At 43.4% G+C, this 15441-nt stretch overlaps 1 protein-coding gene across 3 annotated transcripts in view; it reads left to right on the top strand.

Moving 5' to 3' along the window:
• carmil1 (capping protein regulator and myosin 1 linker 1) overlaps positions 1 to 15441 on the top strand; it is a 39799-nt gene that overhangs the window by 15482 nt on the left and 8876 nt on the right. For 2 of the 3 annotated variants that reach the window (XM_085148496.1, XM_085148494.1), the window contains exons 4-27: positions 4365 to 4424; positions 4750 to 4871; positions 6120 to 6217; positions 6308 to 6378; positions 6667 to 6740; positions 7966 to 8041; positions 8206 to 8294; positions 8461 to 8555; positions 9075 to 9161; positions 9251 to 9354; positions 9451 to 9528; positions 9616 to 9692; positions 9811 to 9915; positions 11331 to 11400; positions 11522 to 11603; positions 11690 to 11789; positions 11875 to 11929; positions 12026 to 12198; positions 12401 to 12469; positions 12563 to 12656; positions 12729 to 12827; positions 14763 to 14891; positions 14997 to 15119; positions 15211 to 15386. In XM_085148496.1, coding sequence (XP_085004622.1) covers positions 4365 to 4424; positions 4750 to 4871; positions 6120 to 6217; positions 6308 to 6378; positions 6667 to 6740; positions 7966 to 8041; positions 8206 to 8294; positions 8461 to 8555; positions 9075 to 9161; positions 9251 to 9354; positions 9451 to 9528; positions 9616 to 9692; positions 9811 to 9915; positions 11331 to 11400; positions 11522 to 11603; positions 11690 to 11789; positions 11875 to 11929; positions 12026 to 12198; positions 12401 to 12469; positions 12563 to 12656; positions 12729 to 12827; positions 14763 to 14891; positions 14997 to 15119; positions 15211 to 15386 — 2306 coding nt within the window. Of the gene's footprint in view, positions 1 to 4364; positions 4425 to 4749; positions 4872 to 6115; positions 6218 to 6307; positions 6379 to 6666; positions 6741 to 7965; positions 8042 to 8205; positions 8295 to 8460; positions 8556 to 9074; positions 9162 to 9250; positions 9355 to 9450; positions 9529 to 9615; positions 9693 to 9810; positions 9916 to 11330; positions 11401 to 11521; positions 11604 to 11689; positions 11790 to 11874; positions 11930 to 12025; positions 12199 to 12400; positions 12470 to 12562; positions 12657 to 12728; positions 12828 to 14762; positions 14892 to 14996; positions 15120 to 15210; positions 15387 to 15441 lie in introns of those variants that run through there. The other variant, XM_085148497.1, reaches the window with a different exon arrangement.

The following is a 15441-nucleotide window of genomic DNA, read 5'->3' on the forward strand; positions in this document are numbered from 1 at the left end:
TTATTTTTAGGGTGCTTGGGCACAATACGGAAAGGAAAACCCCGTACATGATCCCAAAACCCATTTTCAGCTGAATCCTGATTCTTTGTTTCCTCGTTTTAAGTTTAATAAACTGCTTTTAGAACTTGCAGCTCATCACAGTTCTGTATAATTAAAAAAGAGAAGTAGCTCTGCGGTTAAACACAGTTTCCACGATGCTTCCTTTTTGGTAGCATCTATTTTCATTGCTCCCTGGTGACTCTCGAGGGGTTTTTTTTTTCTTTTTTGGGGGCTTCTTAGCAATGAGTGTGTGAATCAGGCCAGACAGAGACATAAAGTCTGATTCAAAGTGAAACTGAGTCCTGGGACTTTGCTCAAACTAAAACTAAATGTCTGTTTGACTCCAAAATGTCAAACACAGAATCGTGACCCCAGAAACGATGTATATGTTGGAAATATGGCACATAATCATGGAAATCTCAGTCATATACGGTGTATAGAGCCGATGAACACAGACACCACAGAGAAACAGAGCCCTGCTAATCGTTGCGGTCAGGGATTCCCTTATGACGGGATAATTGTTTTGTCTAAGCAAATGTTGTCTTTGATTATCAAATGACTGAAATAAGACTTTGTAGTTCAATGAGTTTAAAGCAGGCACTTTGTTAGCCGAGCGACTTTATTGAAAGCCACAGTAGAGGCCCCATGTTGGCACTTAATGAGTAAATTATGACTGAAATTACGTATCACGCCTGTAAAAATCCATAAAATGTGAAAAGCAGAGCAGAGTTTAACTTATTTGAAGTTTCTTTAATCAAAGTTTGGACCTGTGGAGAACCGACTGTACTTTTGTTTGTCCGGGTTAATCCAGTTACCCGACTGAACTAGAGCTGCCACGATTAGTCGACTAGTCGCGATTACGTCGACTATTAAAATCACGGACGACTGATTTAATAGTCGACGCGTCGTTTGAAGCTTTGTAAGATCCCAAAGGACGCAGGAATAAGTAGTAGGATTTAAGAGTGTAATAACGGACTGAAACAGAAGATGGCAGCACTGCATGTACAAGGATGCCAGCTGCCGTTAAACCCCGAAGAAGAAGAAGCTGTGTCCCAGAATTCATAGCGCAGCCCAGCTCAGTTTACAACAATGGCGGCAGCTAGTTAGTTTTAATATTACTCTTATTATTCTTTCTGGGTCACAAAATAAACGTTTAACATATTTTCAGGCGAGAATGTAGCTGTGTAAACCTCAAATGTCTGCTCAGTTTATCAAGACACCACATATTTTCAAAAGCGCTCCGACGTTTTCGGAGATGTTTGTTAGCCACTAGCTCGATAGCTAGCCGGGGGCTAGGCTAACTAGAGCCGTGAGGCAAATCGTTTTCAATCCCACCGCCGTCTTTCGCTACTCAGGTTAAACATGATATATAAGTCACTTAGATAACTTTAAAATGTTATTGTTTGGCTTTTTTCAGTGTTTTATTTGTTCCTGAGTAAATCGGTTTGGCTGAGATTAAAGTTATAGTTTTTACACAGCTGAATAAACATCAAGCAGACAGCTGATTATCAGAAGTGTGAGATGCTGGAGAATTTACTCCGGTGTCCTGTTATATTTTAGATAGCAAGGAGTTTATTAAACTTCACTGAAACAATCTGCAAATTTCATTAAAATTTAATAAACTATCATCTTGTCTTTATTTTTAGTTAGCACAGACCTTAAACACTTAAAGCTGTAAGCTAATGATAGTTATATAAGAGCAGATGCTGCTGGTGCTATAAGCTGTAGTTTTACGTCCAGTGGATGATGATCTGATTAGTCGACTATCAAAATTAATCGTTTGTGGCAGCCCTAGACTGAACGGAGATCCTCAGATCAAAGTTGTCGTCTTTTCGCGAGACATTTAAAACCTTCCATAGAAGCGAATTTCTCCTCTTGTTTTAAAAACGTTAGGATGATGAGTTGCGATGTTGAAAAACACCAGCGGGCACGAGTGAACCTTAGAGGCTGCAACGTGTTTCAGCTCCGCCAGCTGACCCCTGATCTGTTGTTCCACAGTGGGCCAGCGGTTTTTCTAACTGTGTGTGAAGAGAGTGGAACAGAGGGCGGTTTGTTCCTCGGTGTGTACTGTCCCAGCCCAGAGAGGCAGCGGGGAGGGGGGGGAGACAATGGAGGAATTTAACAGCTGGTGAGGAGGGCAGGGAGGGGGCACGGCTCGCCCTCTCGCTCTGCTTTTCACTTCGTTTCTTATTGATTTCTTCTACTCGTCCTCTCGTCCATCCTCCTTTCATTTTCCACCCTCCCCCTCTCGCTCTTCATCGCGCCTCTTCATCGTCCGACAGCTCTCCGGTCTCTCCATCTCTTTCGCTTTCTTTTTCCGCCTCCCCCCTTCGCTCCCGCCATCGTTGTTGTGCTTCTCCCTCTTTTCCTCAGTCACACTTGTTCTTTTTGGCAGCAACCGCACATTATTTTTACTCTCTCTCTGGATTCAAAGGGAAACGAGTGCGAGGCTCTGCTCCAGACATTTGTTCTGCAGACTATTTGTAGCCTGTGTTTTTTACATTCCTGTAGTCTCGCTGATTGTTCTTCTTCTTGCTCCTCTCTTCAGGGTTTGTTCACTGCACGCTCTGTCCATCATGGAAAAGCATTTAAGAAATTCCTCACTGGAGAATAGTTGATAGTGTAAATTAAATATCGTCCAGACGATTGGGAAAGCCTCCTTGAACGTTCTTGCGGCACAGCGAACTCTCTGTTGCTCAACCACGAAACAAGTCGGCGCTTGAGAAGTTATTCTCAGTCCATCTAAAAACAGATATGCACTCATCGAGGTAACACTTGTTCTGCTCCACGACTGGAAGCACGTGGACCCTCAAGATTTCAGCCACGTGTGATAGTTTAACGATGATCAGCTGCTCTAACAGCCAGGTTTCATTCTTTCCACCAGATGTTGCCTCGCTTGGCTCACATCAGCGTTGCTAACAGTGAAGTCGGCTGATAAGATCTGCCTCACAGTCGGCCTTCAGTCCTAAATGTGAAGCTCAGGTTCAAACACTGAGCACAAGTCTTAGAGCTGTAGAGATGTCCACCTCTGGCTGCCGTCATGTCCACATCCTGCCGTGAGAGTGAGCCTCTCATCACCAGTCGATGCACGCCTCCTGTTTCCTGGTGCAGTTCAGGAGAAAGAAAATAGTTTTCTGTCTGAATTTGTTAGGTAATAATAACACATTTTATTTATAGGCGCCTTTCAGACCCTCAAGGTCTCATTACAATAACACGAGAACAATAGCAGCAATAAAATATAATAAACATGGCAAAATAAAATTTAGCCTACACACTTCAAAATATTAGCCTTTACATCACTTTTGGCTAGACGTCGCATCTTTTACTCCTTTGGAAATCTTCAAAGCCACCTTCAGTTTCTTTTTGGTTTAGAGATGTGATGTCATTTCTTAAATTGCAAAAGATATTTGTGGCGAAGGGCAAATACAGAGAATTTTATCGTATCTGGGGCCCCTTCGTAGACTATTGCAAGTCATTAAACGCTCTACCAGCTGATTGATATCATATCCCCCCCCCTTTTTTTTCTTTTTTTTTGTGTTTGTTTTGAGTTTCTTCTTAGGTTTTGTTTTGTTTGTTTGTTTGTTTGTTTTTTCAATTTTATTTTAGCGTGTGTGTGTGTGGGTATTATCGTATCTGTTCATGTAAGAAAAACTAAAAAATATGTGAGGGGAACCGATTGTATTGTCATTGTAAACTAATGTACACTTGTCTCTCAATAAAAATATGAATAAATAAATAAATAACATTTAGACATAAGGTAAAAAATAAAAGTATAAAGGTCATGATTTCTGGATGAAACTTTGCTGCTGAGTTTTTCAGTATGTTTTGATGCTTTGAGGCGAGTTCAAGGATCCCTGCAGCAAATATCCAAAGGAAAAAACTGGGCAGCTCAAACCAAACCTCTCTGTACATCCTGTTACCTTCACATCTGCCCAGTTCAGTTGTTCAGACATACAGATGTTGGCTCAAAAATGTAGATCGAATGTTGTGTGTACGTCCGTGTGCAGCACCTGAAATCCTTCATCCAGCTAATGGCAGATTGTGTTTTCACTGTGTGAGGAGTAAACGTTTCCTGGGAAGAGCCAGAGTTCCTCATGCTGAAGGAGGAGTAACTGTAATCACTTCACTTTGTTTTCCGTTGTAAACGTTCACATTGTGGGAAGAAAAAGCTCCTTTGGGATTGATGAAAAGTAGAAAAACACTTCTGGCTGTTTTTTCTCTGCCTGCTGCCCTTTCAGTGGCTCTTTGATCAGATGTGGAAACACAAGGTTAAGTTGATGTGTTTAGCGTGGATTTCAACACGCGTGTCTTCTGAACCCTTTCAGGTTGAACAGTCCTTCAGCTATCTGGAAATCCAGGGAATCCAGAGCAACAAGCCCACACAGGTACAAACTTTTTATTCATTACATCGCAGCACACATGACAACATCTGGACTACATCCACATGCACATGTGTCTCATGTAAAACAGCTTTTCCTCATGAAGCTAAAGCAGGTTTGACTCGTCTTTTCCACCGTGTGTCCTTCTGCATCACGTTGGTCTTTTAAACTGGAGAAGTGAGAAAGGACTCCAGCTCTGCATTAACTCACCTGAATCAGCCTCCTCAGGCTTTCAGGGGAAAACCAACCATCATCATCACGGGGTGTCTGCGTTTCTTCACATCCGTGTTTCCTTCATGTCCGATTCCTTTGTGTGTGTCGCCCCCTGCAGCTGGTGTTGGAGCATGAGCACGGCTCGTGGAGCCTCCGGCTGGGCTCTGCAGAGGAAGTGGACAAGGTGATCGCTCACATCGGCAGCTGTCTGCAGCGGATCTGCCCGGCAGGCGTACCGGTGTAGGTACCACACAGCCAGCAGCCGCTGGCACTGTTAGGCTGATAACACAGAACCTGACAGAGGGTTGGAGAAACCCTTTAAGTGTGAAATAAAGTTTTCAGTGTTCAGTTTATTCAGTAAAGTTTAGAACGATGATGAACAATTAGTTTCCATGTGATACTTAAGATAGGAAAAAGCTCATTTAACAGGAGCTTTAACAGCACGGCACCTTTAAGGGTTTGACGTCTGTTGGATGTCATTGTGTTTGCTGATGCAGAGGAATTAAAATATAAGTATAAAACAAATCTTCAGGAGACTTTTCTGGACTCTGCTAGAGTGTCGTTGCTGTAATCGGCTGCACGTTTGACGCAGTCTGACGCTTTCAGATCACTGTCATGACTGATGAATGTTTAATCTGAACGTGTGTGAGAATCAAGAGCCTTAGCAGATCCAAATTGTGCAGATCTTAAGTTTAAGGTCATCTTCTTGTGCACTTCTGAAGCATTTTTAGCACAGCTGTTAGTTTTAGATCCCACAGTGGAATTCCCGCCGTGTTTCCCGTGGATCTTTGCAGTGTGTGCAAATCCTCTACAGCAGCGGTCTCCAACCTTTTTTGCGCCACGGACCGGTTTATGCCCGACAATATTTTCACGGACCGGCCTTTAAGGTGTCGCGGATAAATACAACAAAATAAAACTAGTAACAGTACCGAAAAAAAGAAGATTTATTCATAACACACGTGAAAAGACCAGGAAAACCGAGTAAACGATAAAAACGATAACAAAATAACGCTGAAAAATGATAAAAACCCTGAAAACTATACATTTCACACCTGAGCCTCAACGCTCGCGGCCCGGTACCGGTCCGAGGCCCGGGGGTTGGGGACCGCTGCTCTACAACAATCCTTCAACGTGGTTTCATTTTCAGGATGTTGCAGAAAGTCTCTGTGATGATGGTCTCGTCCATGGTGACCAGTTCATGTTCACAGTCATTCAGCAGTTCATAGAAATCAGACAATCAGTCTAGCCGACTGCTAAACAAACTAAAATCTCGTCATTAGTTATGAAAATGTGAGTTTAGTCCTCGTTTCGTTTTATTAGCTAATAAAGTCGAGCTTGTATTTTGGTTTCTTGTTTCCTGTCTTTAGTTTCACTTGTTGCTTTTTGTGAAGCTTTTGAAATAATTTTAAAAAGTGTGGAAATGAATCTGAAATGATTGTTTTGTCGTCCTCCTCTCTCCTCTTGTCCCTCCCTCTCTCTGTAAGGAAGGAAGATGATGAGGAAGTTAAACTTGAAGCCCCCGGACAGGCTGGCAGCCCTGCAGGCCATCTGGGACGAGCAGGCGTCAGCTGACCTGGGACCGTGCGGTACGTCATCATCACTCACTTCCCAGACACGCCAAGTCACATGTTTAAAGTGTCTGTGCTTATTCGTTGCTGTCATGTGACTCTTTGCAGGCGGCTTCTCCCATCAGTACTGGTGTGTGTGCGATTACCTCCGCCAGCCGCACAGAGAGGAAGTCCAGTGGGTCGGTGCTGCTCGCTGGAATCATCACTCTTTTTAATCCGATGAACTTTGTCTCCTCTCTTTCCTTCTTTCGTCTGTAGTCATCAGCTTCTTTCTGTTTATCTCTGATACCTTTTCCATCTTTTTTTCTTCGCCTGCTTCTCTCCAGATGTTTTTACTGTGATGTCACAGCCATGTTGAAGCAATAAGTCAGATTCTTGTCACATCTGCTGGAGCTGCGTATTTCTGCTCTTTTTTAAGTGTTTGGTTTCTTTCCTCTCAGCCTCACGTGTTTTCTTGCTGTCACCAGGATGTGGACACCATCTATCTCACTCAGGACACCAAAGAGCTCAACCTGCAGGACTTTGTTCATCTGGACAACAAGTACTGAAACCACTCAACACCTCATTATGTATCGAGAGCAGTGTTGGTCAAGTTACTTGAAAAAAGTAATCAGTAACTAATTACTGATTACTTCCCCAAAAAAGTAATCCTGTTACTTTACTGATTATTTATTTTCAAAAGTAATTAATTACTTAGTTACTTAGTTACTTTTTAAAAACACGATTTACAACCTGAATAGGTGATAAAGTGATAGATCTTTCAGCCCAATTCTACTTTTTCTACATAATCATCATACAAAATGTAATCAAATGGAAAAGTCTCTTTTTAAAACTTGTTTTATTAGTTTTAATCTTTTAACTTTATGCATCAAGCAAAAATTTAATTATCTGCAACATTCTCTGACTGGAAGAAATTAGTTTAACATTTAAACCTATTTTCTGCACATTCCAGCACATAAAATAAAATATTTTTGTGTGTTTACACTCAGTCTTTCAAATAGATGCAAGTAAAACACAGCAGAAAATAAATAAAGTCAAAGACTAGCGGTCCTGTTGCTCTATTTTCACCTGTAAAGCAGGAGTGGGGTAGGCGGAGGTTTACCCTGGTGCAGGTGTGCAGCGGTCAGTGGAAGAATCCGCGAGTTTCTCTGTGAGTTTCCCATTACGTCGTAGCTACTCGGTGCTTGCTCGGAAGTTTAGGGTTTTTTTCGCTGTAAAAAGAAGTTTTCTTCCCACGCACAACGGACACTAATGTTTTTGTCACTTTTTATGGAATCAAACTCAAAGTAAGGTCAGTACTTCCACGCTTTAAACGCTGCACGCTCATACTCTCTCTGCACTCGATATATGATCCATTGTTGATCTGCACACAGCTGTTGTCACGAACGTCGCACTCGCTTACGTCACTGTCATGAGACATTCTCGCAAAAAAATCACGGTTTTAGTAACGCAGTAACGCAGCGTTCCTACGGGAAAGTAACGGTAATCTAATTACCGTTTTTGCAATAGTAATCCCTTACTTTACTCGTAACTTGAAAAAAGTAATCGGATTACAGTAACGCGTTACTGCCAATCTCTGATCGAGAGTGACTTTGAATATGGGGGGACCAGTTTGATCTTCATTTTTTATGTGCAGCATCAACGCTTTTAGTTACAGATTCAGCTGTTTTGTTGTTGACGCTTCAAAAGGACCTCTTGTCCTTTTTTCTGTGTCACTGTGTGGAATAAGTGAAGGTAATAAAGGCACATTTATTTTGTCCTTTCAGGGATTTGATTCCAATCATTACAGTTCTGGAGTACAACCAGTGGTTCACTAAGCTCTCCACCAAAGACTACAAACTGGTAACATCCTGCACAAATCTTTACCTGTGACATAAAACATCCACACATCCTCCTGTGTTTTTATCATAATGTTAAAAATCATTCGCTTTATAATAAAAATTCTTTATTTGTTTTTATGTGACTGGGATTCAGTTTAAGAGCCGAGTCTGTTTTGTCTGTTTCAGCCCACAGATGTGTGCGACCAGATTCTGAGAGTGGTGGCTCGATCGAGCCGGCTGGAGGAGCTGGTGCTGGACAATGCTGGGCTCAAAAGGTCAGAGGTCAAATAAGAGAGCCAGGCACATGTGATTTGTGCTCGTTTTCTGTACTTCCATATTCTCCACATTTGTCAGTAAAAAGGAGACGCCGACTGACCGATCTGCATTGTTGTTGCTCGTGTTGAGACTTTGCTAAGCCCGCTTGGTCTTCTTCTCCTGCAGTGATTTCGCTCAGAAACTGGCCGGCGCTCTGGCACACAACCCCGCCTCCACACTTCAAACACTCAATCTGAGCAACAACTCGCTGGAGGACAAAGGTTAAAAAATGTGCACAGACACACACACACACACACTACAGGCCATGACGTATCAGCACGGCCTTAAACGTCCCAGGAATACAAAAGAAAGTTCTCGTAGAGCATTACTTCATTTATTATTGTCCTGGATGAGAACTTCTCTTTATTTATTTTTCATCTGTTAATCATTTGTTCTGTTATCCGTCTCCCTACGAGGCTTCCAGCTGCAGTCAGGCGCCCTCTGGTGGCCATTTCTTTAGCACTTTAAAGTCTAAAGCACAGGTGTCGAACTCCAGGCCTCGAGGGCCGGTGTCCTGCAGGTGTTAGATGTGTCCTTGATCCAACACAGCTGATTTTAGTGACTAAATGACCTCTTCAACATGTCTTAAAGTTCTCCAGAAGCCTGTAATGAACTGATCATGTGATCCAGGTGTGTTGACCCAGGGTGAGATCTAATACCTGCAGGACACCGGCCCTCGAGGCCTGGAGTTCGACACCCCTGGTCTAACGACTTCAAATACTGATGTTTGTTTCCTGCAGGTGTTGCAGCTCTGAGCGCTCAGTTTGCCAAACTGCCCATGGGTCTGAAGCACGTGAACCTCTCCAGGACGTCCATGTCTCCTAAAGGTGAACAAACACGGGGACACTGAGAAGACGTCCTATTTTGTGAATTCTTACTTTTTTTTTTAAGTGTGCGTTGTTGTCGTCATTTTCAGGCGTAAACAGCCTCTGTCAGGCTCTCTGCGCCAACCCGATTGTGGCCTCCACCCTCACACACCTCGATCTGTCGGGAAACTCCCTCCGAGGGGACGACCTCCCGGTATGCAGTCGCCCTCGCCACCGTATCTCGTATCAAACGCCAGGCTGGGCAACACTCGAGCTACAGTCACGGTTTGCGTGTCTTTTTTCTTCACAGAACCTTCACAGCTTCCTGAGTCACTCAAACGTCCTGGAAACCCTCGATCTGTCCAATAGCGACTGCTGTCTGGAGCAGGTCGGAACAACTTTAAAGCTAAAAGTCGAGCTCTGTGGTTCCATCGTGTTTATTCTGTTTTTCTTCATCGTTTGTTATCGTGATTAGGTGTGTTCGTCCCTGCTCAGAGGATCTGTGAAGCACCTTTCTGTCCTCAACATGTCAAAAACAGTCTTTTCTCACAGGTCAGAGGTTAATAATGATGCATTCGTTTCTCTTTTGATTTCTTCTTCAGCAAATCTTATCCAACAGTTGTTTTGTCACGTGACATTTATCGATGTGTTGATGCACGTGTCCTCACAGGAAGTGTAAAGACATCCCTCCGTCCTTTAAGCAGTTCTTCAGCTCTGCTCAGGCTCTGACGTCCGTCAGTCTGTCAGGAACCAAGCTGCCTCTGGAGGCTCTGAAGTAAGACTGTCATTTAAACAACATTTTCTGTACACGTTTCACATGAAAGGAAATTCGTCTCTGACGCGGTTTGACGCTGAAGTAAGTGCTTCAGTCGCTTTGGTCGTGTTTGAGCGTGACAGGTCCCCTGTTAGTGTTTTCAATATCACGTTTAGCTGATTTCTGGAAACCTCAGAGGTGTGTTGCTGTTCACACCAAGGTTATTATCATTAACGAAAACTAACGAAAACTAGAAGTGAAAAAACATTTTCGTTAACGGAAATAAAAATAAAAACACAAAAAGGAAAACTAACTAAAACTATAATGAGTGTTCACAAAACTAACTCAAATTAACTGAATTTAAAGCAAAAATGTGTTTAGTTTTCATTGATGTGTGCGTGTCATACAAGAGTCAAGGGTGAAAATGAAGTTTAGTTTCCAGATTTTTTTCTTGCTGTGTCTCATTATGCCAGCAGGTGGCAGCACGTTAGTCGAGTCGTCTGTGTCGCTGCTCCGACCACGCGCAGAATCATGTCAGGAAAAGTCGGGAGCCAGAGTCCAATTTGGGATTACTTTGAATATGACTGTGTTTTGGATAAAGCAAGTGTCTTGTAGTGGAAACAGACAAATTATGAGGGACATTTCTAAAGGGAAAAAATCCCACAAACCTTAAAGTGCACTTGAAAAGCTCACACAAGAAGGCTAACCTAGCTTAGCTTGAGAAGGTAAGGGAGCACACTCAACCCTCATCCCCAGAAACAGAAGCTAACCCCAGGCAAGGCAGCGTGATGCATCCCGATACAACAGGACGGGGATATCTACACAACTGTGAGTCAATTACCTTCAAAAAGTTTATCAATTCACTTGAACCAAAATTACGAACACCCGGTGCTGCGAGAGTTAATAGTCTCATTGGGGCCAAGATATACATTTTATAGTTGCCTGGTATCAATGGTTGTTCATCTGCCTTTATTTATTTATTTAAAGAACCCATAGGTGGGAATGTGAGTTGTCTGTCTCTGCGTGTTAGCCCTGCGACAGACAGGCGACTTGTCCAGGGTGCAGTATGGTAGCTGGAATAGCAACATACCCAAGGATGAGCAGAATGACTGATATGATGAAACTGGGATTTTGTTACACTTAATTATTGCAAACACAACTAAAACTATAACTGAAACTAATCAAAACTAAACTGAAACTAAGGATTTTCAAAAAAATAAAAACTAAACTAAACTAGCAAACAATTGGTAAAAACTAATTAAAAGTGATATAAAATTGAAAATCTGAAGTCAAAACTAGATAAAAATAAAAACTAATGAAAATTGCAAAACTATTAAAACCCTGGTTCACACAGAGACGGATGTTAATAAAAGGAAGGATAACCTGGAAAAAGTGACGCTGATGTCTGTAAGTCACACTCGTTTGTGTCTCTGCAGATCTTTGCTGTTGGGACTCGGCTGCAACCCGAACCTCAGCGACGTGTCTCTGGACCTCAGCTGCTGTGAGGTAAGACTGCAGCGCGCTGTGCGAGCGTGGAGACTATATGTTGTTGTGATTTGTTCCACACAGATAAAAGTAAACTGGAAGTTTTGGAAAAGTGTTCACCAGCGACTGTCTTCTGCTCCAGCTGCGTTCTGGAGGCTCCCAGATCCTGGAGGGTTGTATTGCTGAGATTCCCAACATTACCAGTCTGGATATTTCTGACAATGGTGTGGAAATTTAACTTTTAGTATTAAAGCTGCTCCTGTGCTTGCTTTGAGTGTGATCTTGGTTCATTCGTGTTTGCGTCACGCAGGCCTGGATACGGATCTGACCACCCTGCTCGTGTGGCTGGCCAAGAACCGCTCCATCAGACATCTTTCACTGGGCAAAAACTTTAACAACATCAAGTCCAAGTGGGTGACAGACAAGCCACAAACGTGGGTTTGCACTCTTTGTTTCACTGCGGCACAATTACTCACCTGGTAACGTTTCCCACAGGAATGTGGCTCAGGTCCTGGACAATCTGGTTCATATGATTCAAGAAGAGGAATCCGTAAGAACGTTTTCAGGATTCATGAAACATCATATTTAAATTCATCCTGTTTTGATTTTAAACACTCAAATGTGTCCGTTACGTCCCCGTTTGCAGCCGCTGACCTCGCTGTCCCTGGCTGATTCCAAACTCAAGGCCGACCTCTCCATCGTCCTCAACGCTCTGGGCAGCAACACCTCGCTGACCAAACTGGACATCAGCGGAAACTCCATGGGGGACATGGGGGCTAAGATTCTGGCCAAAGCCCTGCAGATCAACACTAAGCTCAGGTGTTTCATCTTTAACTCGTGTTGTGGTAAAAGTCAAGAAGCTGGAGAGGATTTTAATGTCCTACAGCGATGAGCGTGGGAATCTCAAAAACATCCTGGAAATCTTTTCATTTCTAAAAGTTTCTCGTCGAGGATACTAAAAGGAAGCAGAGTTATTTTGCTTTTTTAGCTGATTCGTTTTTATATTTGTTTGTATCTGCAGGACGTTGGTGTGGGACAGGAACAACCTGAGCCCGCAGGGGCTGCAGGATGTCGCTGCCGCTTTGGAGAAGTGAGTTTCCAGGAAGGCGCAGCTGCCAGCTTTAAAGCCCAGCGCCGGCTTTGCTGTTGTGTGAGTGAATCAAATGTGGTTTTTCCCCATCAGGAACTACACCATCCGTTTCATGCCTGTTCCCATCATGGATGCTGCTCAGGCGCTGAAGGCGAATCCAGAGAAGACGGAGGACGCCTTGCTCAAGGTTTTGTTTTCCTCTTTTTTGGTCTTATAAAGATAATTTCTGTGTGATCTCACATCGTGTTTTCTCGTGCAGATGGAGCAGTACCTGCTGAGGAACCACGAGACACGTAAATACCTGCAGGAGCAGGCGTACAGGCTGCAGCAGGGAATCGTCACCACCACCACACAGCAGGTCTTTTGCAACAACTGTTGTGTGTTTATTGAGATCTGTGCTAGAGCTGGACCGGTCTGATATTACGTATCGGTATCGGTCCCATACTGACCTAAATTACTGGATCGGATATCGGAGAGAAATAAAAAGTGTAATCCGATCAAAAGTATCACAAAATGCGCTACTTGGCGTAACCCGGCTCATCGGAGCAGTATGTGTCACGTGACAGAGCGGCTGTTGTCTGCGAGACTTGTCGGCGTCTGTTGGAGCGTTTGGAGCCTCGCTACATGCTTCCTAACCGCAGCGTTTCATCTCGGGGAAAACTCTCCCAGAGAAGTAAAGCAAGTGTGTGAGTTCATCCCTGAATGTTTGCAGAGTGTTTCCACGTTAAGCTTAACAACTGATACTGGAGCCACAGCTGGACTGGCCATCGGGGCGCCATGTTGAGGTGAAAAGGAAGTGACTTGTCTTGACTTCAGCTAGAATTAAAAATAGACACAAAGCTGGAGTTATTCTGTCTTTGCTGCACAGTTGCATCTACTTCTCTCATTCTCTCCCCCTCCCTCTCCTGTTATTACTTCAAACATGAAACTGATCAATGATCAGCTGATTGGCTTTCCTTTCTTGTTTGTTTATCGCCCACTTTGCGCTAGAAAGAGGAATCCAGCGGATAAACAACAGCAGCACGTTTAAGCTTGATCAGCTGCTGTTAGAATTTATTTAATATTAATTTCTAGTATCAGCTGATGTTTGCTGGAGCCACAGCTGTAGAGCTGCTGGTCATGATGTGGGTTTGGATATGTGGTGAGAGGGAAACATGAAGATGAAACCATGAGATGTCCTTACTGAATCATCAGAGCTGAACAGCTGATGGAGAAACAGGTTTACCTTTTAGGTGACATGGATGAGTTGATTGTTGTTTTTCTTGTGACATTACCAATAAGTTTGATGTGTCACATGACCCTCTTCCTATTGAAAAAACAAAAGTTGTATCCAAGATGGCCGACTTCTAAATGGCCACCATGGTCACCACCCATCTTGGGGAGTTTGCCCCCTCACATATACTAATGTGCCACAAACAGGACTTTAATATCACCAACCATTCCCATGTTGTTACAGTGTATCCATATAAATGGCCTTATTAGTTATATAGTAACTAATAAGTCTGATATACCCTAGTAAGCTACAGTACTTCTATCTGTGCAGTCTGCAGTTCTGTTGAAGAAAGATGTTGAATCTATTTAATTATTGTAGAAAAATAATTGATTTCTGTGCCTTTGTTTTACACTTGCATTAAATTAAAGTTGATTATATCGATTAAGGGTGGGGGGGGTTCCCTAATATTTTTGCTGGGAGTTGGCAACACTATTAGTGAGGTAGGCAAGTACTCTTTAAAATACAGAATAGGAAGGATGGTGTTGGTTTAAATTTATTAGATTGATCAGTGTTGCTGAACTATGAAATGTTTTGGGTGTATTTCTTGCATACAGGTTTAACAGAATAGCTTCAGTAGCTTGCTTTTTAAAACTTGAGTATGAACTTACACAAAATGCAGCAAGATATTTATCAAAACAGTTTTTGTTGACTCTGTGTTCCCACAGGCCCCGCTAGTTTAGAGACTTATTCCTCATGAAGAACACGAGACATAACAGAACATCTTTAACTCGCTAACGAGGGAAGCTTTGGTCAGAACCAGGGGGTGGAGCTTAATGCTCAGCACCTGTCTCTAGACCAAATCCTCGCAGCTATTTATTCCCATGATAGTTACAATACACAACACAAGCACCTCCCACCGTAAAAAACCCCCCAATGGCTCTAAGAGAAGGCACTATGTGTATCGTGCCATCTCTACTCTGTACTGACTTTTATTTAATTGTAGGTTACAGATCAAAGGGACTTTAAATAATTAATCAAAGTATTCAAAATATCGTCTGACCTTTGACCTCTGTGATGCAGATGATGGACATGATGTGTGTGAGGGTGCAGGATCATCTGAACTCTCTGAGGTTCACAGAGACCAGCGCCGTTCAGGAGGACATGAAGGTGGCCGAGAACCTGATGAGGGATGCCAGAAACTCCAAAACCGTAAGAAGCTCGCCTCAAACCCACCAACACTGACAGCACAGCCTGTGTGCGGCGTGGAGACCAACCCAGGTGCTCCTCACTCATATCCTTTACTTTTTATCGCAGCTGCTTCCCAACCTGTACCACCTGAAGAGCGCAGGCTCCACGGGTACGTGTGTCGGAGCTATTCAGGATAAACTGCAGTCGATGGCTGGAGAGATATCTGCAGTGATGGACGACCAGCTGCAGGTAAGAACGGCCATTTTTACCCCTGAAACGTGGCTCTGATCTCGGCTGAGGGGAAAGCACTTCGAGCCTTAAACTCACTAACTCGCCTCAGACGATGCTGAGGTCCATGGTGGATGCTGCAGAGGCCCTGTGTCCTAATGTGATGAAGAAGAGCAGCCTTCGCCAGGAGCTGCTGAAGGCCAGCGCGGGGAGGATGACCATTCCTCGCAGCTTCGTCACCACCACGCTGCTGGAGCAGTCCGGGGTCGACATCATCAATAAGATCAGGTCTGAAATGCAAACGAAGCTCCTTAAAAATACTTGAAGAGCTTCTGATCCTCAG

This window comes from Neolamprologus multifasciatus, chromosome 22, assembly GCF_963576455.1.
Source record: "Neolamprologus multifasciatus chromosome 22, fNeoMul1.2, whole genome shotgun sequence".
Classification (NCBI taxonomy): domain Eukaryota; kingdom Metazoa; phylum Chordata; class Actinopteri; order Cichliformes; family Cichlidae; genus Neolamprologus; species Neolamprologus multifasciatus.